Source organism: Hyperoodon ampullatus, assembly GCF_949752795.1.
Source record: "Hyperoodon ampullatus genome assembly, chromosome: 2".
NCBI lineage: Eukaryota > Metazoa > Chordata > Mammalia > Artiodactyla > Ziphiidae > Hyperoodon > Hyperoodon ampullatus.
The window spans coordinates 81,718,067-81,742,888 of record NC_136915.1 but is presented as its reverse complement, the minus strand read 5'-3'; the positions used below and the strand labels follow the sequence as shown (position 1 = coordinate 81,742,888).

At 37.1% G+C, this 24,822-nt stretch overlaps 1 protein-coding gene across 1 annotated transcript; it reads right to left on the bottom strand.

Moving 5' to 3' along the window:
- Positions 1 to 1,390: 1,390 nt before the first annotated feature.
- CDC7 (cell division cycle 7) lies at positions 1,391 to 23,745 on the bottom strand (the record flags this gene model as incomplete). The annotated part of the gene is made up of 11 exons (XM_079697835.1): positions 1,391 to 1,785; positions 3,701 to 3,850; positions 6,372 to 6,454; positions 7,280 to 7,458; positions 8,215 to 8,310; positions 8,932 to 9,184; positions 10,111 to 10,253; positions 10,339 to 10,432; positions 13,741 to 13,876; positions 15,696 to 15,779; positions 23,634 to 23,745. 11 exons carry the CDS (start codon positions 23,743 to 23,745, stop codon positions 1,391 to 1,393), a joined length of 1,725 nt encoding a protein of 574 aa, XP_079553961.1.
- Positions 23,746 to 24,822: the final 1,077 nt, after the last annotated feature.

Sequence of the window (24,822 nt, the reverse complement as noted above, 5' to 3'; positions counted from 1 at the left end):
CTATGACTACTAAGTGGGAAACTTAGCAGACCCACACTCGCAGACTTATTTCCCATAGTAAATTTGATATGCTGTCATTGATATATATATCATTTTGAAATGTCGTAATACATAAACCTCTATCTTAGTTCCTTTTCTACATTGCCTACTTCATTAGAACTCTTCCCAACCTACCCCAAGACTCTAGTAAGCATCCTTCTCTGAGCAGGACCAACTTGGTCAAAACAGGATATAGAATGGCTCTAGGCAGAGGAAAAATCTCCAATAATATTCTCAATTCTGTGTTCACTTTTCCTTTTAGCAGCCACCTAATCATATCTAAGATGGTATGAAAAAACCATACACATTCAGAGAAAAAGAAAAGCATTTTGGACTATCAATCTTTACCTTAGTCCTGCAGCTTCCCTTTATCAACCAGTGAACACATTATTTTAATTTCTCAACTGTGAACACAGCCAATAGTTAACAAAGCACCCAGAAACTTTGTGGAAAGTATCATAAAATTTCCAAGGAGAATGTGTTAGGTGGGGGTAGAGAAGGCAGAAAAATCAAGAGAAACCATTAAGAAAAACATGGCAGTTCACACCAAAAATGCTTTCACAAAATACTTTTTTTTTTTTTTTGCGGTACGCAGGCCTCTCACTGTTGTGGCCTCTCCCGTTGCGGAGCACAGGCTCCGGACGTGCAGGCTCAGTGGCCGTGGCTCACGGGCCCAGCCGCTCTGCGGTTTGTGGGATCTTCCTGGACTGGGGCACGAACCCGTGTCCCCTGCATCGGCAGGCGGACTCTCAACCACTGCGCCACCCGGGAAGCCCCACAAAATACTTTTAAAAAATGAATAAATTAAATTCAATTCCAAGTAATATCCCCCCAGTATTTTCTCATTGTTTTAGTGTTCATAAAAGGTATAATATATGCCTCTAGAAAAGGAAATTATCTTCTTTACCTACAGAATGGTTAGAGTACCAGCACCAGGAGGAGTTTTCCAAAGGTACAAATAGTTCAAAGAAACCAGTAAACTAAGTCTTTTGACTCATTTAATCCCTGTCACAACCCTTAATTTTAAGACTCGTACCTTGAACCCCTATGTACTAGGCTAAAACTGCTCTTATTTCTGCATATGGCAGTGACAAGTAATTAGGGAAATGAAAGATCTGATCCTACTCGGGTAGATCTAACTTAAAGATCATTTTGTTAGTCTAAGAACTATCCTAGTCATCTTAAGTAATCTTAATCCATATTTTAGAATCTGCCAGGAGAGCAAATACTAAAATTTTTAAACAAATTATTCACCCTGCCCGGGTCTCCAATCAAGAATTTATGGCTATTACAAATAACTCTTTTTCACCTCACCTCACAATACACAACAGCAAACTTTAAAGAACAATAATCATAAGCTCATATCTTTGAAAAATGGATGCAACAAAGCTTCTTCTGCTGTTATTCTTGAAGCCGGATTTAGATCTAGGAGTTTATCAAGCAGGTTGTAAGCTGCATCAGGTACCTCATCCCAGCCTTCTAGATTGGTAGGAGACTCATCAAAATGACCCCCACAGCCATTACTGTCCTCTTTATACAATGAATTCCCTGAGTGTTGTGCTTTAGGTATTTGTATGAGGTGAGCAGCTTTATGGTCCATCTTCTCTGAAAAAGTTGGGTCTTGAGAAGTGAGCTCTTGTATATCACTTGTTAATTTAGGAGTATTAGAATTTACACCTCTGAGCTTCTCACAGAGTTTTCTCAAGTCTTGTGCTGGAATTTCTTTGCTACACAATATTGATTTGCCTAAAAGAGAAAAAATATACATATTTTATATTATTTGAATATATCAGAAGTCTCTCCCATGAGAAACATGCAAGTCCAACTGCATGCTTTTTGGATATATTTACACTGAATATGAGATGGAACATCACGTGCTATATTTAAGTTCTGTTTTACCTTACATAGTTGAAGGTCAAATCATAAAGTGAAAGATAGTAAGTAGAAAGCAGTGACTTAATAAGGACTCACTTGACTCTGTCAAAGTCTCCAGCTTCATTATATTCTTCTGTAATCTTTAATCAGCTGCAGCTCCCATTCTCTCTCCCCCTTCCAAGCTTCTACATGCCTCTGACTACATGGTTCCTGTCTTTGATTAGGATGCTCTGCACCTCCCCCGCAACTCCGTGCCCAGAATACTCCCACTTAGGGCACCACTCAGTTCAAGCATTACCTCTAAGAGGCCTGACACTCACAGAGTTGATCATTCTAAGTTTCTGTTATATCCTGTGAAGGTTTCTATTATTACTTTTGCTATTCTGTATTTGAGCTCTTCAACAAAATGTTTTAGCATTTGATAAATTTCATGTTATAAACTTCTTATGAAGTTATTCAATAGCAGATGATAGTTTTCCCCATCAGTTGAAAATAAACATTCTCATGTAAGAATACAATTTCCAAGGCTTTGCTTCATGGTTCCATTTCCCATGTGTATATGTAATATCTCACCCTATCACCCTCAGATAAAGTTTTCTTATTATAGTTTCAAGAAAGGTGCAAGTCGTAGTCTGACTGTGCTGCAGAACCACAACCGCCACTAAGCCTTCCTGGTGGATCAGACCACGGCACTGGTGCCCAAGTGAGGGACAATCATTTTTGCAGTAGTTCTTACTCAGAAATAGTTCTTGGTCAAAATCACTTGTTTTTTCAAACTAACAAGTCTCAACGCTTTCTAGGTATCATACTTCTCTGAATCATATTTTCCAGGAATAGGTGGAGTGAGACAGGCATATGTATTTCTTGAAGTTCCTCAGATAATTCTGATATGCACCCCTGATTAAGACCCACTGATTCTGGGGCTGGGCAAGAGGCAGCCCAGCTACTTTTGAGGTGGGCTGACTGAAATTTTGTCCCAAAGGAGTGTTCCATATTTTGGGGTGGCATGCTGACTCAATCACACCCACCCACTTTGGAAAGTATTGACTATAATTGTGCATGGAGAATAAATACAAGGTGGCCATTTGAGTTCAAGTTGTTGGCAAGAGCAAGGCTGAGATAATTCTCAGGTGCCCTATGAGGTACACTGCATATCCCATACATGAAGTACAAGAACTTGTGTAGCTAACATGACTTCCCACATCCAATAAATGCTTTCAATATTACTCTATCAGTAAAGGTATTCTGTTCATTTCGCTTCTCAGCTACTCTAACCCTAAGGAACCTGACAACAACATACATCCTATTATGTCCCCTACTGCAGTCCTTACTACACTGTATTATAATCAACTATTTACTTGTTAATACAGACTAAGAGTATTTAAAGCAGGTCCAAGAGCACCTGATGCTTAATAAATACACAATAAACAAATTAAAACATATTATGAAAAATATTTATGTAATAAAGTCAAACCATAACTACAGGGAGGTAAGATTTTATTCCTTATTCTTTTGTTTAAGATTATAAAGTTGAACTTTAAATACTGGAAAAGTGTAGTACTCTGCGCTTGATAAGATAAACTGATTACATGTAGAGAAGAGAAGTGATAAATTATTTTCTTACACAACGCAATTAATTTTCAAGCAATTGAGAAACTTTGTATCTAACACCAGAGAACATTATGAATATGTTTATTTGTAAAGAGAATTTCATAATAATTAATTAAGTGATTTGTAGGAGATAATCAAAGGTATTTGTTTTGTTCTATAATATAAAACTGCTTACCAAAAGTTTTAGCAGCCTGGATAGTTTCCCTGGATCCACGAATTGTCATAATTTGAGCCAAAGCGGTTAAATCATCACTTGCTTTATAAAATGGATATCGTCCACTAAGCAAAGAAAGGAATATGACACCTGCAGACCACATGTCAATTGCTGTAACAGAAAACAAACTTTAATTTTACTCCTACATCAGTCGTTCTCAACCTTTACTGTATATTCAAATCCTCTTAAGAGCCTTAAAAAAATTCTGATGCCCCGGCCAATCCCCTCAGAGGTTCTGATTTAATTGTTCTGGAGTAGGGCTCAGGCATCAGTTTTTTTTTTAAAGCTCCTCAGGCGCTTTTAAAGATTTCAGGGTTAAGTATGCCTGGTGTAACATCCATAATGCAAAATACAATATTTTCTTTCTTGAGCAACATGAAAGTTGCTAAGTTTAAAAGGATATCTCATCACTAAGTAAATGCACATTTTATAACATCAAAATAAATCCAAAGTAGCTACGTAGGAAAAAATCTGGATGTACCCCAAGAATTACACACCATAGTAATGAAAGTGTTTCACTTTACTGAAAAGCATTAAACATTAGAAGCTCATCTTCAGCAAGATGTTACCCTAACTTTTGCTGTAGAAACTATCAATCTCTAGAATTCTGGCAGTTATGATTAAGACCAGCTCAGCCTCATGTGAATAAACTCATTTAAAAAAAAAATGTTTAGGGGGACTTCCCTGGCTGTCCAATGGTTAAGACTCTGCACATCTACTGCAGGGGACATGGGATTGACCCCTGGTCGGGGAACTAAGATCCCACATGCCTAAGATCCCACATGCCGTGTGGCCAAAAAAAAAATGTTAAGGGACATCTTCTCTCCTCATGGCTGGACTCCCAGTATCAAGTTATTGGCTCTACTCCCTTGGCCACTGCATCATCTGTCTTTCTTGGTTCCCTTTGTACCTTCGCCTGCTCCTTCAATGTTTCCTCTAAGCCTTAAGGGCTGGGGTTACCCAGAGTTCCAACTTCTACCCTATATACTCTCCCTTATTGGGCCATACACTTCACAGCTTCAACTACCTTTTATATAGTAATGATGACAGTTAACTGTATTTCCAGTCCAGACTTCCCTGTGCTTCACTTACTTTTATTCTGTTGGATATCTCTATCTGGATGTTCCACATGTATCTCAAACCAATTACGCCCCCAATCATCTTTATCTTTCCCTGTACACCAGTTACTTCTTTATTCTCCCCTTGGTTACTGGTACCCATTCAAATCTCCCAATCTAGGAGTCTGATAAACATCCTGGATGCCTTTTCCCCACCACTTCATACCCAAATCCTGCATCCAATTATCCATCAAGCTCTGCCTTTCCAATTCTTCGCTTTTCTTTTCAAAGATTTTTTTGATGTGGACCATTTTTAAAGTTTTTATTGAATTTGTTACACGATTGCTTCTGGTCTATGTTCTGGTTTTTTGGCCATGAAGCATGCGGGATCCTAGCTCCCCGACCAGGGATCGAACCTGCACACCCTGCACTGGAAGGTGAAGTCTTAACCACTGGACCACCAGGGAAGTCCCCAATTCTTCACTTTTCTGTTCATTTGTATTATTACTGCCCTTGTTCAGGTTTTCTTCGTCTCTCACCTGGACCTGGTCCTCTCTGCACACCTGCCAGAATGACCCATCTAGAATACAATTATTACCATCCCTTTCCCTTGAATAACTTTCCAAAACCTACAGGGTACAGTCCAAGCCATATAACAACTGTGATCTGACACTGTCTACCTTTTTCCAGGTTTATTTCTCACCACTCCTTGACTTTCATCATACATTCTAGCAACACTAAACTTTTATTGATTCTGTATGACCATGCTATTGCTTGAGTTCCTCTGCTCATGCAAACCCCTCACTCCAATTTACATTCCCTTTTCAGACATTCTATCTTCCATGAACTTCCTTCCATAATCCCTTCAGATAAGGTTATATACCCCTAAAATACTCTGTATAAAGTTTTATAACCATACTTAACAGGTTATTTTATATTTGTGAGTATATCCTGACCAGAGTGTAAGCAGAGAGTTTCATTCATTTTTTATATCATTAGCAAGCACAGAATAAACACAGAACAAATGAATACATTTCTGTAAGGTCCATAATCCAAGTGAACAGCAGGGTTCATCTATTCAATAAGATGTTCCATGACAACTCTTTCAGGCTATAGACTTTTTTCTTTTACAAAAATCTCTTTAATGCTATTATATTGTTTTCACAATAACAAAAAATTTTAATCAAACACGCAATCATATGTGTATCACAGAAGAATTTTCAGGTATTAGACAAACATAAAATGTTGCAAGTCTTACATTAGCAAATACTACTAAACACAATTTTTTCCCCCACAAGGGTGATGTTAAAATTATTCCTGGTAAAATCATCTTGTAAACAGATAAGCAAAATGCAATCTATCGGGTAAAAAAAAAAAAAAGGAAACACTAGGATTAGCAGCTTTCATAAATAGCACTATCTCAAAAATGGGAATGCCACACTGCTAGAACCACTTACATAACTTAGTTAAAAGCAGCAGAGCTCAAATTTAATCATAAGTAGACAAAAATCATAAAATAAAATACACTCACGGCAACCAATTTAACTGGGTTCTGTATTTCTAGTGCAACATACCTGTGGTTTGGTTGGGGCACTTTGTCAAGACCTCTGGTGCTCTGAATCCTGGTGTACCTGCCCTAGGTGCAACCTGTTGCCGCCTTATGATGATGAAATAAGATTTTTCTAGTTATGTAAAGTTTAATTATTTAAGACCAAAAAATAACATTTATCAATTTAGTTCACAGTAAATTCTACCTTGATATATATATAAATAAAAGTTATTACAAAGCAAATGATAATCCAGTGTGATGAAAATCCTGGATTTTGTTTCTATAGGTCTCTCCCCCCACACCAGTTCCCAGGCCTTATTCCAGAAGGGTTTTAAGGTAACTTCCAGGCATAGAAAGAGGTAGTATATGGTAAGAACGTAACAGAAAAATAGAATACAATGGGAACTCTGAGGTATAAAAATTTATTTATGTTTGGAGTGATTAATTTCTGAGATACTTGTTCACTTGTATACTTGAGTTAATCAGGAAAGGCTCATGAAAGCTTATAAAAGTCTTGAAGGGAAGAAAGAAATTTATGTGGCAAAGAGTTGGAGGTGGGAGTGAGAGAAGAGTTCTAATATTTGGTTCAGGTTATTCTACACAGGCAGGAATAAAGAAAGAAAACAAGATTAAATCAGCAAGTAAAACATGAAATTCTGAAGTTTCATAAGAGCTATCCCTAACCCTACCAAAATTATTTGCATGTAAAATCAAATGTGTTTTCCAAAGAGCATTTGCATGTCAAGGGAACAAATATGACAATACTTGTCATTTGCTCTTCAAGGTACCAATCTGCATTAGTGCCTATGCAGTTCACAGAACTGCACTGTTCCCTTTCACTCACTCAAATCAACTGTCCACCAAAATCAATGCAATTTCTCATCTTGTCTGGCAGCATGCTGGTGATTTTATAGCACCATCAAAACACATTACCTTGAAAGGCAAATACTGCAGACTTTATCTGTTGCATAACAGTCACAGGTCAGGTTAGCTGGGCAAGAACTGGCAGTTTTCCTCATCACACTACTATTCATAACTTTTGTAGAAATAGCCTTCTTTTTTGTTGCTAATTTTCTAGATAGTAAATCCACAGTCTTTGACTGCTTCATAAGCTGTAAAAGAAAAGTCATATTCTCTATTTTCATGGCATTTAACATGATGCCTTTGAGATGCTAGTAGAGCAAAAAGCAATAGGGGAAGCATAACTTTCAAAACTGCTGAATGTGCTGTTGGATTGTAAATAAACACTCGTCTATCAAAATATTTAAGGTCTTTTTAGGTTACTGTGCTGAATAAACATATTAAAAATTTACTAACCATTCCTAGTTTGGTGAATATTTGAATTACACTTTATTAGAACTTTTCCTGAAATGTTATAAAACAATTACATTCTAGTGTCTAACTCCATTTCAGAACTGTAAACTGCACAATTACATTGGCTAAAATCAGTTTTAATTTGTTCCTCATGCTATCTAGCTGCTACAGGATATCATACGTCAATTTAAAACCACTTAACATTGATGATAATTTTGTAAATTTTACAAACATCTTTACGCTATCAACTGTGTGTCAGAAATGTGTTAGTTGTTGGGAGCTCACGTTCCAGCCAATGAGAAAAGTACTTAACTTTCTAAATGTTCCTTTAGAGAAAGAGCAACAATAGTCAACTAATCAAAAATGACAAAAAATTCCAAAAGAAAAGTTCAGAACTGGAGAAAATGAAAGCACTGACTAGATGCTCAAAGCAGTAATACCTTCTGCTAAAGCAAAACTCTTAAAAACTTACTGATAATAAAAGCTAGCCATTCCCCAAATTCTCTCCAGTGTACAACTGACTGATGATTGCACTATTAAGCTACATTACTTACTTTCACTGCAGGGCTCTCATGTGAAATGGAGCTGTGTATATTGAAATTTCTTTCTCCAAAAACAGAGCGCTGGAAAGAAAGGCCTACAGATCCCTCCTACAATACCAACAAAAACAAGGAAAATAAGGATTATATCTGTAACACTTTCTGCCAGCTGTACTCTGCCATAGTTTTGAAAGAGTTAAGAGACATAAAACAAAAACAGCTGCATCCAAGTCATTCTCAGGCACCAAAACACTTCTGTGAAAGGAGAAAACAGTCTAGACAGAACTCTTAACCCTCATACAATGTTATCATAGTCCACAAATATATATAACTAAAAAATTATAAAACCACCTGCATGGATGTTACATTTTGCTGTGCAGCTAAAATGGAGATAGACACTTCAGAATTTTTCCCCTATAACTAATGCTTTCTTTTAAAAAGGATAATTAATATGAACTTTATAACATGCAGGGAAAATTTATTATTTTCCGTTTTTGTTACATAATGCAATTATAATGACAAAGACATTATAAATCTACCAAGCAAAATTTTCAGTTTTGAAATCATAAAACAATCCATTGTAAATCTTAGTGAAATCTAATCAATTGAATATATAACACGTGTAAACAACATTGTTTTTTTGTTGCGTTATCCTAGAATTATAACTCCCTCTGTTGAATGGAGTACATTTCTAAAACCATATTAGTACTTAAGAAATAAAACAGGTAGAACCTTTCCATCTTTTCCTTGTTTAATCTGAATCTGTGCATTTGGGTTGGGCCTTTTAACCGCAGTTTTTGTGGTAGGCTGCTGATCCAGCTCCTTAGGTGCTGCTGGGCCGCTCAATGAAATTTTGTTTCCGGTGATTACATAGGATTTATTTTGTGAACAGCTTTCCTGCTGAGCTTCAGACTGGACAAATTTGAGAAGCTCTATTTTAGTATCATGGGTTCCTTGGGCCAAACCAAAGTCTACCAAGGCATACCTATGAAACAAAAATAAGCACTTTTACTTCTCTGTAACAAAGCTTAGTTAATATCATAATATGCTCAAACCATATTCACACAGAAACTGTATTCTTTGGGGGATAAATTAAGGATTTATAACATTCTTGAAAAAAGAAAAGTAAGTTTTACAGACAAGGTAAGGATTTAATAGCTAACTACTAAAAATTAAGGAAAGACGTATCCCACACAAGAAAACATCTTTTCTCCCCTTCTTCCAATGGCTTGTGCAGACAAGGCAACAAGGAATGCAGGATGTAAACACAATCCTTTGTCCTCTGATGGTGGCAGAGATGGCATCATAGCAGATAATTTTTAATTAAACAAGTTTAAAAGAAAAATAAATTAAAATCATGGTTTAAAAATCTGATTAATTAAAGAAAAAATTAAAAGTCAGGAATACAAAAGCCCAAGAAAAGAAGTTATGTTTCTATTATCCTTATTATACTCAATATGAGCCATTATATAAACAGCAGTTTTTAAGTTTTCAGCTTACAATGCCTCTATGTACATAATCAGCATAAAAAATATTCAAAAAACAAAACTTTAGTGTTGAAACATGAAATTGGCTATCATGTGGTCCAATCCCCTCATTTACTAGGAAAGAAAAATGAAGCACACAGATAAATGTATAAGGTTAAACAAACAAACAAACAAACAAAAAACTAGACCCTTTCTAAGTCTCTTAGCTATTTCCACTGAGCCATGGCACACATCATGACGTACACTGTTTTACTAATACAATTTTTTTTCTCCTTGAGGGTATTTCCCTTCCTCAACCACAGTGAAAATCTGAAACAGAAAAAGATGTGTGTGGCTGTTGCAGGATGCTCTGCATCTAAGAGATGGACCCCACAGCATAGATTCAGTCAAGTATAAGTATTTGCTGGTAACTTTCCATACTTACTTTCTCAAGCGCCTATTATATAAAAAATTGCTGGGCTTAACATCACGGTGAACAATACCAAACTGATGGATGCGTTTCAAAGCTTTGAACAGATTAAACATATATTCCCGTACTTCTTGAAAAGAAAGAGAATTCAAAATGTCCTAAAATAAAGTTATGAATAAGGTTATAAGATTGTTTTCAATGAAATATTTAGCTAATAAAAATTCAAGAAATATTAAAACCTACCAAAAAGGACTCATGTTCCAGATATGGCATAGCAATAACCACATGATCATTTTTCCTAAAGCAGTATTTAACTCCCATGACATTGTCTTGCCCCCTAGTGGAAAAATGCACAATGAACTTCAGAAGAAAGGTCAAATGAACTGAAACTTTATGCAGTTTTTTAAAAAATGCAACTTTAGCAATGCATAAATAATGCCAGAAAACTAACTTAAAACCATCACCATATAGGAGAGATTACTCATTTAACTGACTTATACAAGATAAAGGTTTTTTTTTTTTTTTAAACAAACACGGTACCAGTTATGAGGTTATAATTCAAAACAAGATAATTATAGTTTTAATTGGGGAGGTGACAGAATGGGAAGGAAAAGATGAATAATAAAAATGAATTAATAAGACTTAGTAGCAGATAAGATGGTAACAGTAATAAATAAATCAAGTAAAAATTAGTAATAGCTAATATTTATTGAACATTCACTACATGCCAAGCTCTGATCTAAGCACTTCACACCTATCAACAAATTCACTTAATTTTCACAACAACCCTATAAGGATGGTGCCGTTATTTCCTACCCCTCCCCCCCCTTTTTTTTAACATATAAGGAAACTGAGGGACAGACAGGCTAAGGAACTTCCCCAAAGTAACTCAACTAGTAGGTCATGGAGCCAGAATTTGAATCCAGGCAGTGTGCTCCAGACCTAGACTCTTAACCATTATACTATACTACCTCAGAGAAAGGTGAAGAAAATAGGGTAAACTGGATTTTCAGAGTTTTGAGACTGAGTAAGTAAAACAACATGGATACCAACAAAATATGTAGAGAAAACAGGAAAAGCATCAAAAACCAAAACCTCATCATTCTGATAGAGATATCTAGATACAAGACTATATCTTAAGTGAGAAGTCAAGTGTAAGCCAGTGACAATATTATAGATAAATGATACCTAAAGCTGTGAAATTATTAGAGAAGAGAAAACTGAGCCTTGGAAAAGTCTCATGTTGGAGGGCAAAATAAGTAAGGAGCAGAAAGCCCAGATAGGGACATCCGCAAGTGAGGAGTTTTCAAGGAAGGGGTGATCAACAAGGAGGTCAATTAGAATAAGGACTGAGGGAAGGCTTTCAGTCTGGCAAAGAGGAATTAACTGGCAAAAAGGAATTAACTAATTTTCAGAATGCAGTTTAAGTGGAAAGGAAGAGGCCAAACAGGATTTAAGGAGGGAAAATAGTATATAATGGAAACAGAACATAAAGACAATTTTCCTGAAATATCTGTCAAAGAATAGAAACGAGTATGGGAGCTAGAAAGGAAGCAGGATCAGGTAGACTTTTTTTAGCATGCACATTTTTGAACAACAAGGAAAGAAAAAGTGGTAGAGGGAGTTATTTAAAGTGTGGCAAAAGGAATAATCTTATTCAGGGGACTAGAAGGTATTATGTAATCATGCCTTATAGAAGCCATCTTATTCTCTTGTCTTCTATAATAAACAGAGGGGTAAAACAAATTAATAGGCGTGTTTATTCATTCAATAGATATTTAGTGGGCACTGTTACTTGACAGACACTATGTTAGACATTAAGGATGAGAAGGTGAATTAAAATTAACATGATTTCTGCCCTCATGGACTTTCCTAAATAGTGGGCAATATGGATAATAAACCAGGTAACAAATAATGACAAATTATGGTAAGGGTTTTGAAAGATATCAAAAGGTGCTGTGACAATAAAAAATAGAATCTAATTCAGAGAAGGCCTCTTTGAAGTGGTACCATTCTTGCTCAGAGCAGAAAGATGAGGAGTCAGCATGCAAGGACTGGGAGGGGTCTTCCTGGATAGGGAAGAAGTATGGGTAGTGACCCTGAAGTGAGAAAGCTCTTGACACAAATTTGAGGAGCTAAAGAAAATAGAGCACAGTGAAGGAGGTGGAAAGACTGGCATGGGATAAAGTTGGATTTTTTCCCCAAGAACATTGGGAAACCACTGAAGAATTGTTAAGTAGTGGAAGTAATAGTATCCAATTTATATTACATACATACATATTTTTATATTTTAAGGATCACTCTGGCTGTTTTGTGACTATGGGATTAAGAGGGGAAGAGAAGAAGCAGGCTATTGTAGTAATCTAGACTTGGACTGAGATAGCAGTTGAGAAGACAAAGATATGGATGAGATTTTAGATATACTTTGGAGGCAGAATTGCCAGGACATGGTGATGGACTGGACTAGGAGAGAAATGGAGAAATTGAGTGTGATTACTAGGTTTCTGGCTTGAGTAACTAGGTAGACTGTGGTACCATTTGCTGAGATGGGTAGATGAAAACAGATTGTTGCAATAGGTAATTTTGGGGGCAGATGAAGTTGGATTAAAATTTAGTTTTTGGCATGTTAGGTTTGAGGTGTTTATTAGGTACCCAAATGGAAATATCAAATCGTCAGGTAGATATATACAAATATGCAGTTAAGAGGTCTGAGGTTAGATATACACTTATGGGAATCATTACTATATATTTAAAGCCACGTGGAATACATGACACCACCTAAAGAAGTCTAGAGAAAGAAAGCCCAGGATCAAGCACTGAGGAACTCCAACATTTAGGTGTCAGGTGGAAGAGGAAGAACTGGCAAAGGATACTGAAAATGAAAGGCCAAATAAAGCAGGAAGAAATCAAGGAGTATATGGTAGTACAGAAGTCAAAAGACAATGGTTCAAATCAATTATGTTAAACACTGCCAGGAGTTCGTGTGAACAGAAAAAGGAACCGGCAAAATAAAGTCACGGTTGCCTCTAAAGTAGTTTCCGTTTAGCATAGAGGACAGCAGCCTCACTGTGTGTGTGTGGCAAAAGGCGGGTGTGGAAGTGAAAACAGTCTGTGCAGGTAATTTTTGAGAAGTCTGGCCATGAAGGGAAGCAAAGAAATGTTGGAGTAGCTGGAAAGGGGATGGTGGTACAGGGAGGATAAGAGACACTACATCACGTCTCTATGTTGACAGGAATGACCTAGCAGAGAGAAACCAAACAGGAAGACATGCCAGAGGATTCTGTTGTTCAAAATAAAATATGAGATGAGGCTGTCAATATCTGGGGAGATGTGAAATATGAGTTCCCCATATTTTAAAAAATATCTACACCATGGAAGCCAAGGTTTATGATTTGGCAGGAAGATTAGAAAAAGAAGTGGTAAGAGAACAGGAAGTCAAGCTGAGCCTCAGGAGAAATCCACTTTAAAAATTAATATAAACTTAACTAGCCATTCCAAGATTAGGGGAAAAGTGCTAGCAAACTGCATACACCTGACTGAAGAATATGTTTAATCAACAATCTCATCATCCCTATTAGATATCTACTTAAAAATCTTAAAAATTATATACAGCAGTTCAATTAAAAATATCTTTAAATTGCCTACCCAGCCACTGTTAGGCACTGAAGCTCAGCTGCAATTCTTACAGGATGACTTGTTGGAATTAAGTGTTTCAGAGCAATTGTCTCTTCAGGTCCTACTTTTAACTGTGTTGTGGCCAAATACACAGAGCTGAAAGTGCCTGTAAAACAATTTATTAGATTTTTCAATATTTGGTTTTTAAAAATGTTTATGAGACAATGCTAAAATAGTTCTTAAAAACTGTTTGGAACCCATAAAATTATCATAATCTGTCATCAATATTTTAATGACACTGAATACAAAAAGCAAACACATTTGTAAATATAACTTATTTTCAATTTTTAATACATTCTTAACTGTCCTCACATCTTTAGGGGGTATATTAATTCAGCAAAGCTATACAGTAAATCTGTTTAACTGAGTTAGCATAAAATATTTCCATGGTATGACCCAATCTACCAAGTATCTTTCTACAATATTATCATTGGAAATTACTTTCTTAAGACTTGGATTCAGTTCTGTTAGAAGTAAAAATGTTAACAGTCTTAGGGGGAAAAGGAAACTACATTTTTTATTTTAAAAAGTTTTTTTAAACTTTTAAATTCACCATGAAACTAAACAGAAAAAAATATAAGATGTGGTGGTCAGTTAAATCTGAGAAATACTGAGTTAAAGCAAATTGATAGATTATTTCTAGACCTTTAATGTACTGAAGTACATCATAAATAACCAAACGGGAGCTATACATGCTATAGTTTTCAAACTTATTAGCCTTAGATCACACTCCACTCTTCCCTCTCTCCAGGAATAGTTAGCTATTTGTTATGAGGACATCAGTTTTCCAGAACAAAGTTTTTGAACACTAAGTCAGTGTTCAAAAAAAGGTAAGAAAAAAAATGTAAAGATTTGCTTCTTACATCCCAAATCATCTCATCTTCTAATCTCTCTGCCCTCGCTGATTCAGCCTTTTCTCATCTCACACTTTCCATTGTGAAAAGTAAGCAATAAATAAATGAAAGTTTTGTTGTTTTTTGGGGTTTTTTTTTTACTGTTAAATTTTTATTTACTATTTCTCAGTATAGTCACTAAAAAGTTCTATTATCTTTTATCTTCTTAATCCCTTCACATCTGTCTGCCAAATTCACCCTTCATTCAATCAATATGATTGCCAGTCTCTCAATGGTATTTACGTAAATACTGACTATCCTATAAATATTGTACCACTTTATTTTTATCATTTTGCCATGAAAAATTGCCATTGTTCAACATACAATTCCACCTAAACGCAATGGAAAAAGAGAAAAAAGATTCAGCTTTCCCTGATCAAATCCCCCACTTAAATCTTAAACTTTTTATTTTTAATAATTATCATTAATAATATATTATTAATATAGCAATACTTTTTTTTAAAGCAAGCATCTGCCTTTTTAAAAAATAATTAATTAATTAATTAATTTATTTATTTTTGGCTGTGTTGGGTCTTCGTTTCTGTGCGAGGGCTTTCTCTAGTTGTGGCAAGCGGGGGCCGCTCTTCATCGCGGTGCGTGGGCCTCTCACTGTCGCGGCCTCTCCTGTTGCGCACAGGCTCCAGACGTGCAGGCTCAGTAGTTGCGGCTCACCGGCCTAGTTGCTCTGCAGCATGTGGGATCTTCCCAGACCAGGGCTCGAACCTGTGTCCCCTGCATTGGCAGGCAGATTCTCAACCACTGCGCCACCAGGAAAGCCCCCAGAAATACTTTTAATAGTATAAAATTATAAAGGTTAAAATAGGACTGTTCATTTTATTGTAAATATTTATTTATTCTTAGATTCTTTCCAAGGAAAAGAGAAAAGCTGATAATTAGTAATATAACCATGGTCTTAGTATTTTTAAAAGGGGTATTTTTCTAATAAGAAATAATAATGAAAATCAAGATTATACAAAGGAAAACAGGAGGAAAAAAAGCTTATAAAGATAATGAAGTATATCTCCAGATTACCTTCTCCAATTTTGTCCTTAATCTTAAACACATTACCAAGCTGTGGTACAGCTTCGTAAAGCTTCTGAATATCTTTCTTAACACCTATCAAGGAAAAAAGAATTTAGGTACAATTAATTACTTAGGTTGAAAAATCTCAATAAAATAATTTCTAAACCATAAGTAATTTACATTACAAATAAAAATATCTATAATAAACCTTAAACTCATGATAAGACTAAAACCCCATCAAGTTGCTCTAACTCACACACCTCCTGAAGAGACAAAACTGCAAAGTAACTGAATCACTCACACCCAATTGCTGCTACTCTGAAATTACATACTAACATATAGATACATTGTCACTGCATAGAGTACAACACAATGAAGAGGCTAAATTTAAAAAATAACTAAACAATTTGTGCTGCCATCACTAGATGGCATGACAAGGACACAATGCAATCTTCTTGAAAACTGTTTCTATCCCCCAAAGATACAAAATCTTACAGGCTTGGAAAAGTTTTACATATTGAATATTCACAGTATACTCTAGAAAGAAGGTCTACTAAAGGTCTCAAGAATGTTAAAAAAAACATTCTTTAAAAATTGTCCCAATTACCAGTAGTATCCTATATCTTGACAGCAGAAAAATCATTACTTTTAAATAAATATAAGCTCTTTACAAAAACCTACATGGTTAAAATTCAGAGGCAATAATACAAAATGTGATAAACTACTGGATACAAAAAAGAACTACATACTTAGGAGTCCTCAGATTTTATTACAATATCTAGGCCAAGCATCAGCTACTTTTAAAGTTATAATAACACTCTGCATCATGCAACAGTTTTAGGCATTTTCAAAGCACCTTCACACATATTATCTTTTCAGATTTACATAATAGCACTGTGATATTGGGAGAACAGAAATAATTATCCTGATCTTTCAGAGAAGGAATCCATATTCAGGGAAATTAAATCACTTGTCCAATTTCACAGAGGTACTGCTGGTAAGTTTATAGACTCACTCATTTAACAAACAGTTTTTAAAAATGCCCAGCAACTGGCATATTAAAAATACAAATGAACAAAGGTGGTGGAAGCCCCTGTTCTCTAGGAGCTTGGCCTAGTGGAAGAGACAGATATTAAAAGCTCACTTTTAATACAAGATTTTAACTGTAATGTTAGAGGAATGCACATATTACTAGGTAGAAGGAGGGAGGGGAATGAACACTCCTGAAGGTGCCAGGAAGCTTCAGGTGACTGTTAACCTGTGTTTTGAAGCATTCACCAAGTAGAGAAAGTGCAAGAAGGCATTTTAGGAAGGAACTACTATGTATGCAAAGACATGGAAAAGGAAAAAGGCATGGGTTATTGTGGAGGGAGGGGAGAGTAGGAGAGATAATAAAATTCAATGTGGCTGAGGAAGGAAAGGCAGAGGATGCAAAGGAAGGCCATGTAAAGTTTTTAAGCAGGAAGATGACAAGTGGAGGATAAATCTGAGGTGAAGAAATACTAAGAATACTAAGCGGTGGAGATTAAATAAGAGGCCAAGAAGACCTAATCCAATAGCCTTTCCACTATATCACTCCATCTAAGGTAATGGGAAGAACTTACTTAAATTACCCTCACCTTCCCATCTACCTTGCAGGTGAACTGGAGAAGCTTCATGGATTTCAATATAACAGGCAATATAACAGTAATCCTGTGAACCAGTTTTGGAGATGAGAGGCCTAAATCAAAATGCTGGCTCCACTATTACCCAGCCGGTATGACCTTCCTAGAGCACACAGCTTATCCTCTGTAAGCCTTCATTTCCCCATCTATAGAAAAGGGGGCATAAGAGTACCCATGGCGCTGAAATACTGTGAGGATTAAATGAAATAATATACATAACACAAGGGCAGCTTCTAACACAATGCCTGACACACTGTAAATATGAAATTATACTGGTGATTCTTATTGTTGTGGTTACTATTATTAACATTATTTCTTTAGGGCTTTTGCTCTTACTATTCCCTCTGCTTGAAACCCTCTTCCCTTATAACTTCGTATGGCTGGCTCAATTGTCACAGTTTCCTCTGACATCACTAGTTAAATTCGCGCTCCTCCCATTATCCACATTATCCTGTTTATTGTCTTTGGAGTTCTTGTTCACTATAAAATTATCCTGTTTATTTATTTGTTTGCTGTCTGCCTCCTCCCACTAGAATATAAGCTCCACCAGTACAGGCTCCCTGTCGGTATAATTCACCACAATGCACTCAGCTCTTAGAAAACTGCCTGGCATGTTTGTTGAATGAATGAATTCTTACTATCATCATGGTTGTTCAGAGACAGCTGTAGGAAAAAAGAAAAAAGCAAAAGTTTACAAGTTACAACAGAGTGAAGCCAAAGACAAAAGCAATCACTTCACCATCAGCTACCGCACTACTTCTCTCTGGAAAACAAAACCAAGGCCTGAGGGAAAAGCTGGCTTTCTAGCAGTAATAGTTGCCACAGTCAATTACAATCATTCCTAATGAGTGTCAAGTCCAACCAGCTTCAAATTCCAGTGTCATAGGAAAGGCATCATGAAAAGGCACTACAATGATTATTCAATTTGTTATTACATTTCTTTGATTCTAAGACACAATTTTGACTCTGAAATTGGGATGCAAGTTACAACTGTTGCTGGCCAGCATCAAAACTTATACAACAGGTGTCAATGACCTGAAGAAAATTCAAGAAATCACAGAGGAGCATTCACATTTAATCCTTAAGAGCCAAATGGCTATAGGGAGGAATAGTAGAGGTGGTGAAGTAGAAATCAAACGTATGCCAGCTCCACATAACTGGGCTGTTCTTAAGAACTCATTAACAATGGCTTTTTTTTTTTTTAATGAATTCTTCGAAGAAATTCTGCATCACTAATGTTTGGCAACAGGGACTTCCCTGGTGGCGCAGTGGTTAAGAATCCGCCTGCCAATGCAGGGGACATGGGTTCGAGCCCTGGTCCAGGAAGATCCCACATGCTGTGAAGCAGCTAAGCCCGTGCTCCGCAACTACTAAGCCTGCGCTCTAGAGCCTGTGAGCCACAACTATTGAGCCCGCATGCTGCAACTACTGAAGCCCGCGTGCCTACAGCCTGTGCTCTGCAACAAGAGAAGCCACCGCCGTGAGAAGCCTGCGCACTGCAATGAAGACCTAATGCAGCCAAAAAAACAAAAACTAATGTATGAGAACAATATTATGAGGGGAAAAAAACAGGATATCAACAAGTCTGAGTATAAAAAGTGATTCAGAAGAGACAGATCTGAAATGTTTATTTTTCATTTCATGTATGTCCCAGAGATAAACAATTATTTGTCTAATTACATCTAAAAGAACTCTTCCAATAACTATAAAAAAAAATTCTAGGTGTTAAGGAAAGCACTGCCACAGTATAACTGGCAGTATTTCTGAGCAGTACATAAAATAATGGTGTATCTTACAATTAATGGTGTTTAGGTATGACAAAATATTTTAAGAACCATTTGTGGTCTTTTTATTACTAAATGTATTGAAGTGTTTGTGTGCATGCTTTGTTGTATATACATGATTAATTACACCAAAAGCTTTGTAGTAGGATGATATAGTTTCATGTGGCTATTTAAATTAAAATTAAATTAAAAATCAACCTCCTCAGTCACATTAGCCACATGTGACAACATACAAACATTTCTGTTAGTGCATAAAGTTCTATTGGACAGTGCTGATATAGAAAAAAGCCTGAAATCTAAAGAGTCTGGATTCAACTCCTATAATTAAACCACATTAGTGTTCAGGTTTTTAACCTTTAAAACAAAGGAACTGGATTAGATGAACTTTACCTTCCAACTACAATATTCTATGCTTTTCCTACGAGTTCCACATTTTGGAACTTCCCTTTGCATAAACATGAGCTGGCAGTTAGTAGTAGAGATGCTGGTTAACTGTTAGAAATAACCAGGAAGAAAATATAAGTAGTAAGAAAATACTGTAATGCAAGGCCATGTGAATGACTACACAAGCTCAATGTGCTTCCACACCACCAATCACTTACTATGCACTTACATATCTCTACAAAACTCAAACTTTGTTTATATTAAGGTTTCCTGTCACTGCAGAACAACTTTGATGTTTCTGAACAACAGAAAAATTTCCTGACAACCAAAGTGAATCAAAAATCCCCAGATTATGAATTGGGAGATGAAAGTAGACAGTGAAAGAGAGTACTCATATCAAAAGCTAGAAAATACTACTAAAGGCAGAGACCAATGAATATATACTGTGAGGACTGGGGAAAGACCCTGAAAAGTCCACAAACTAAAATATTATTTAGGTCTTCATTAAATATTATGAAGGTCTACGCTTCTGTTTTGAAATTTTAAGCGAATTTTCTTTCTGCTACATAATGTATCCAAGTTTGCTATAGCAACAGCATCCTTAACTATACTCCCTGCTTTCACCCTCATCTTGTTCCACATAAAAGCCAAAGAACTACCTCCTTTCCTCACCCCTCTCTTCGACTTCACTCCCATCACTCTCCCACTTCCACTCACATGACCTCTTAGCTATTTCTAAATGCTAGGCACACTCCCAGCTTAGGGCCTTCGTACTTGCTGATTCCTCTGTCTGGAATGCTCTTCCCCAGATACATGCACAGTTCACTCCTTCACCACCTTCAAGTCCTAGTTCAAATGTTACCACACTGAAGCCTTCTCCAACCAATTACACTTACTAAAATCACAATCTCCTCTCCCAATACCTCCTATCTCCCCTTCCCCTCATTTTCTTCACAGCACTAATCACTTTTGAACATACTATTTATTCATTTTCTATCTCTATCCACTAGATTGAGGGCACTGATTTTTGTCTGTTTTACGAACAGATTTATTCCTAGCACCTAGCACCTAGAAAGGTGCCTGCACATAACAGACATAGACATTTAAGAAATATTCATCATACAAATGAAATGTTTTCAATTACTTACCATGGAGTAAAATTGACCTCCAGGAATATATGTCATGTTTATTCTGGGGTTTCATGTACTGCCTAAAATAATGCTTCCTATAACTAGGGAGATCATATAATTTAGCCCAAACTGGGAGAGTCTTCAGAGTGAAAGGGGGCACTAATAATTACACTGTGACAACAGGCATAAAATGGATCTGTCTCAGGCAAACCAGGACGTTACCTATAACCCACTTTAGAATCGTAGGCTAAAAGCATCCATATAACACAATGAAAGCAAGCCTTCCAGTACAGTTCAACAGTATGGAGGAGACATTCAGTATATATACAGTTTATACTTCATTCTTTCACTGAAAAGATCTTTATCACTTACCAAACTTGGCATATGGTAGATACTTAAAAACCAAAAGCCTGCTGAAAGACTGAAACAATAAATATTTGAGCTAATACTTTGCCAGGTACTTTGCTCACTGCAGCATTTTTCTTAATAGGAAAAAATGGAAAACAATCTAAAGGTTCAATAAGAAAAGGCAATTAAATAAATTATATGATACCATGCAGTGGAACATTAGGCAGTCCAAGCGCAGAGTATTTAATTACATTAAGAAATGTTCAAGATATATATTGCTAAGTTAAAAATGGAGATCAGAAATAAGTTGGCTGTGATCTTAATTCAGTTTTCTTAATTTTTAAAATTTTATTTATTTATTTATTTATTTTGCAGTACGCAGGCCACTCACTCCCGTTGCGGAGCACAGGCTCTGGATGCGTAGGCTCAGTGGCCATGGCTCACAGGCCCAGCTGCTCCGTGGCATGTGGGATCTTCCCGGACTGCGGCACGAACCCGTGTCCCCTGCATCGGCAGGCGGACTCTCAACCACTGTGCCACCAGGGAAGCCCCCTAATTCAGTTTTTAAAAAAATGTATCTCTGTATGCACAGGAAGACCAAAGGAATATAACAAAATGTCAACAGTAGCAATATCTGTACAGTGGGATATTTTCTTACTTTGACTTTCTGTATTTTCTTCAATAAGCATGTATAATTTTTATCAGAAAAAAAGTTATAAAAAGCTGACAAATATCCCAAAACAAAGGGTCATACTATGCAGGCATTGTACTAAAAATTTTACTTTATATCCTTTGGATGAATGATATCTAATCATTCAACCTAATATTTTCAGGCACCTACTATGTGCTGAAGACTGTTAGGCTCTGGGAATACAAAGATATATAAAAATCCCACCATTCAAAAGTTATTACATCAAAGGAGAGTAAATCACATTAGATCATGAGACAGTTATGTGCCTGGACTTCATCAGCTTTACTCCTTACTCAAGTTATGTTTTGATATAATCTTAGCTTTTATTAAGGGTCAAATAAAAAAGAACCATATGAATAAAATTTCAGCATGTTTTATAAATTATCAAAGGTACTGTTTATAATGTTCAATGTCCTGTTACATATAAAAGCCACCAAACTTTGGAATTTTGGAATAAAATTCACACCACTCTTCATTTCCTAGCAGGTTTTCAGAAGAGTATTAGAATAGTAGTTTTTACCTGAACGTATGCTAGAGCCAAGTCAGATTCATTCATTCATACACTCTGCCTAATGCACAATGTACATCAGGAGCTATACAAGATACTGCCTTCAAGGACCTTATAGTATAACTGAAGAGACAGAATACACAGAGTGCTAAACAATACAAGAATAATAATAATATAATGACTGTTATTGTATTACGTGTCTGATGACATAGGGAAAGGTGAACCATGAAAAACAGGTAATTGCAAGAAAAATGGAAGGCAAGAGGGAAAGCATCCATGAAACTGGATGAAAGTGGCATTTTAAGATTATTCTAGTGGCAGTGTACAAAATGAACTGGAGGATGAAAAAAGAAGTGAAAGCAGGCAGTTTAAGTAAGAAACTTCGTTGTAATTCAGGAGCAAAGTGTAAGGGAATGAATTAATGTGGTGAAAGTGGGAATGGGAAGAGGCAACACTATACATACTAAAAAGAAGTACGATAAAATTGGGTGACTGGATGAGGGGAGCAGTTACAAAGCACAAGTCAAAGATAACTCTAAAGTTTTAAGCATAGAAACTTTAACTGGAATAATAGTGGCTTTCATCAAATAGGGATATCAGGAATGGTACTCATTTTAACATCAAAGATCAGTCTACCCTTAGTCAGAAAGCAAAAGTATGGGATGTCATATTCTTCTAGGGTCGAGTTAAAGTCTATTTTGTAGTGTATAAGTATATATCATGGATGAAAGGTCAAAATTAATATTTTTGAAAAAGCACTAAATATCCTTAAGACAAAGACAGAAAAGAACATTTAGCTACATTTTAAGAAAAGAAAAAAAAAACAACAGTCAGTTGGAACTCCTATTTAACCAATGTTTATTAAATGCCTGCTATGTCCCAGGCACACTGCAGGAATGAAGGTCCATGTTACAGTGTACAAGATCAGGCATTGTTTGACCCTCTCCTTCTCATTTCAAGGTCTGGGTAAGGGTGAAGCAACACTTCATGATGTACACTGAGATACAGTCCTTCATTACTGCTACAAACATTTCCTTTACTTTTGTCAACTAATTCTGCCTTTGAAGATGTAAGTTAAAGTCCCTCCAATGCCGATTTCTAAATTCAAGCTTAATGCAATATGGTGATTAGAAATAAGAACACAGGTCTGGAAGAGAAATTCTAGTTTGGGTATCAACAAACTTTGTGTTCTTAGACAACGACTCATATTAGACTGTAGCAACTTCATCTGTGAAATGACATGGTTGGACTACAATCCTCCTTCTAAAATGCAATCCAATCCTAAATCTAGATCTTATGAAGCTTCACTGATTCGTAAAATGCTCCTATATAAACATACAACTCACTTTAAGATTCAGGACGTGTTTTTTGTTGTTTGTTTTTAAATAATCGAAATTACAGAATTGTTGCCTGTACATCTTTGGCAATGAACACATACCTGGTAGTTTAAAATTCTGCTCATGTTTTTTTAATGAGCCATCCGCCAGAAACCGGCCACGAGGAGAAAAAGCCTTTGGCTCCTGCATCTGAATCCCCAAAGAAGCCTCCATCGCAAAGCGACTGCGGCGCAAAACGCCAGCTAAGGGGTCATGTCCACAGGGGGAGCAAAGCAGCTGTGACACTCGGCAAACTGGAGAAGATGAGAAGTTTAAATCACTCAGTGAACTAAGCACTAAAAAATGCTACTGTCCCCAAAGGGGCAAACAATTAAAAACGCACCTTATGTCCAAATCCCCAAAGGAAGGAAAACCGTAAGCCATTTCTAAGGATTCCATGGGCTTCACTTTCACCTCCCAGAAACACCGGCAGGGGGCCGAAGGGAAATGTGCCTAACAGAGGAGTCTCCCTGGCAGCCGCCTTCAGGGGCAAGGGCGGCGGTGGGAACTGCAGAGGCCCCGAATGCGTGGGGGAGAGGCCTTAGTGGGGAGAGCGGTTCCACCTGAGAAGAGGGCTTGGAGGAGGAGATCGTTTGACTGTTGAAAGAGAGCGCCAGGAGGCTTGTCCAAGGCCCCACGCAAGCTGGCGGAGAACTGATACGACATGGCTCACGAGCGCCGGGCGGAGGAAGAGAAGGGGGAATGAATGGGATCCCTCGGCGAGCGCGGATTGCGAGCTCCGCGGGGAAGGACCTTCTTCCCTCAGACTCCAGACCGAACGGGATGCTTAGTGCGCAGGCGCACGACTTTCCCGCCGCAGGTCAGCGGGATCCGAAGTGGGGGGTGGGGGTGGGGGTGGGGGGGTAACTGCGCTGCGAAGAGACCAAAGTCACAATCCAGAATTCGTTTCTAATCCGTCACAATCCCGCGCCATGGAGCAAACCGTCGGAAACTCACGGTTTAAAGGAATACGACTCCTCTGGCTCCCCAAATGCCCGGGTCGCCGCCTCCGAGAGCGTCCACCTAGCGAGTCTGCCAAACGCGCCTGCGCAACACTTCCGTCTTGCTGCTTCTAATTGCTCATGCGCACTGTAAATCCCTGTGCGCCGCGTTATCTGCTACTGGGCGCTTGCGCAAGCGGTTTGGGTTTCTTCCCCAAGGCTGTGGCTGGCTGAAATAACGGTTACAGATATAAAGTCCGAGCATAATCCTTTACTAAAAAATAGAGTGAAACGTAAGGTTAAGGATCTA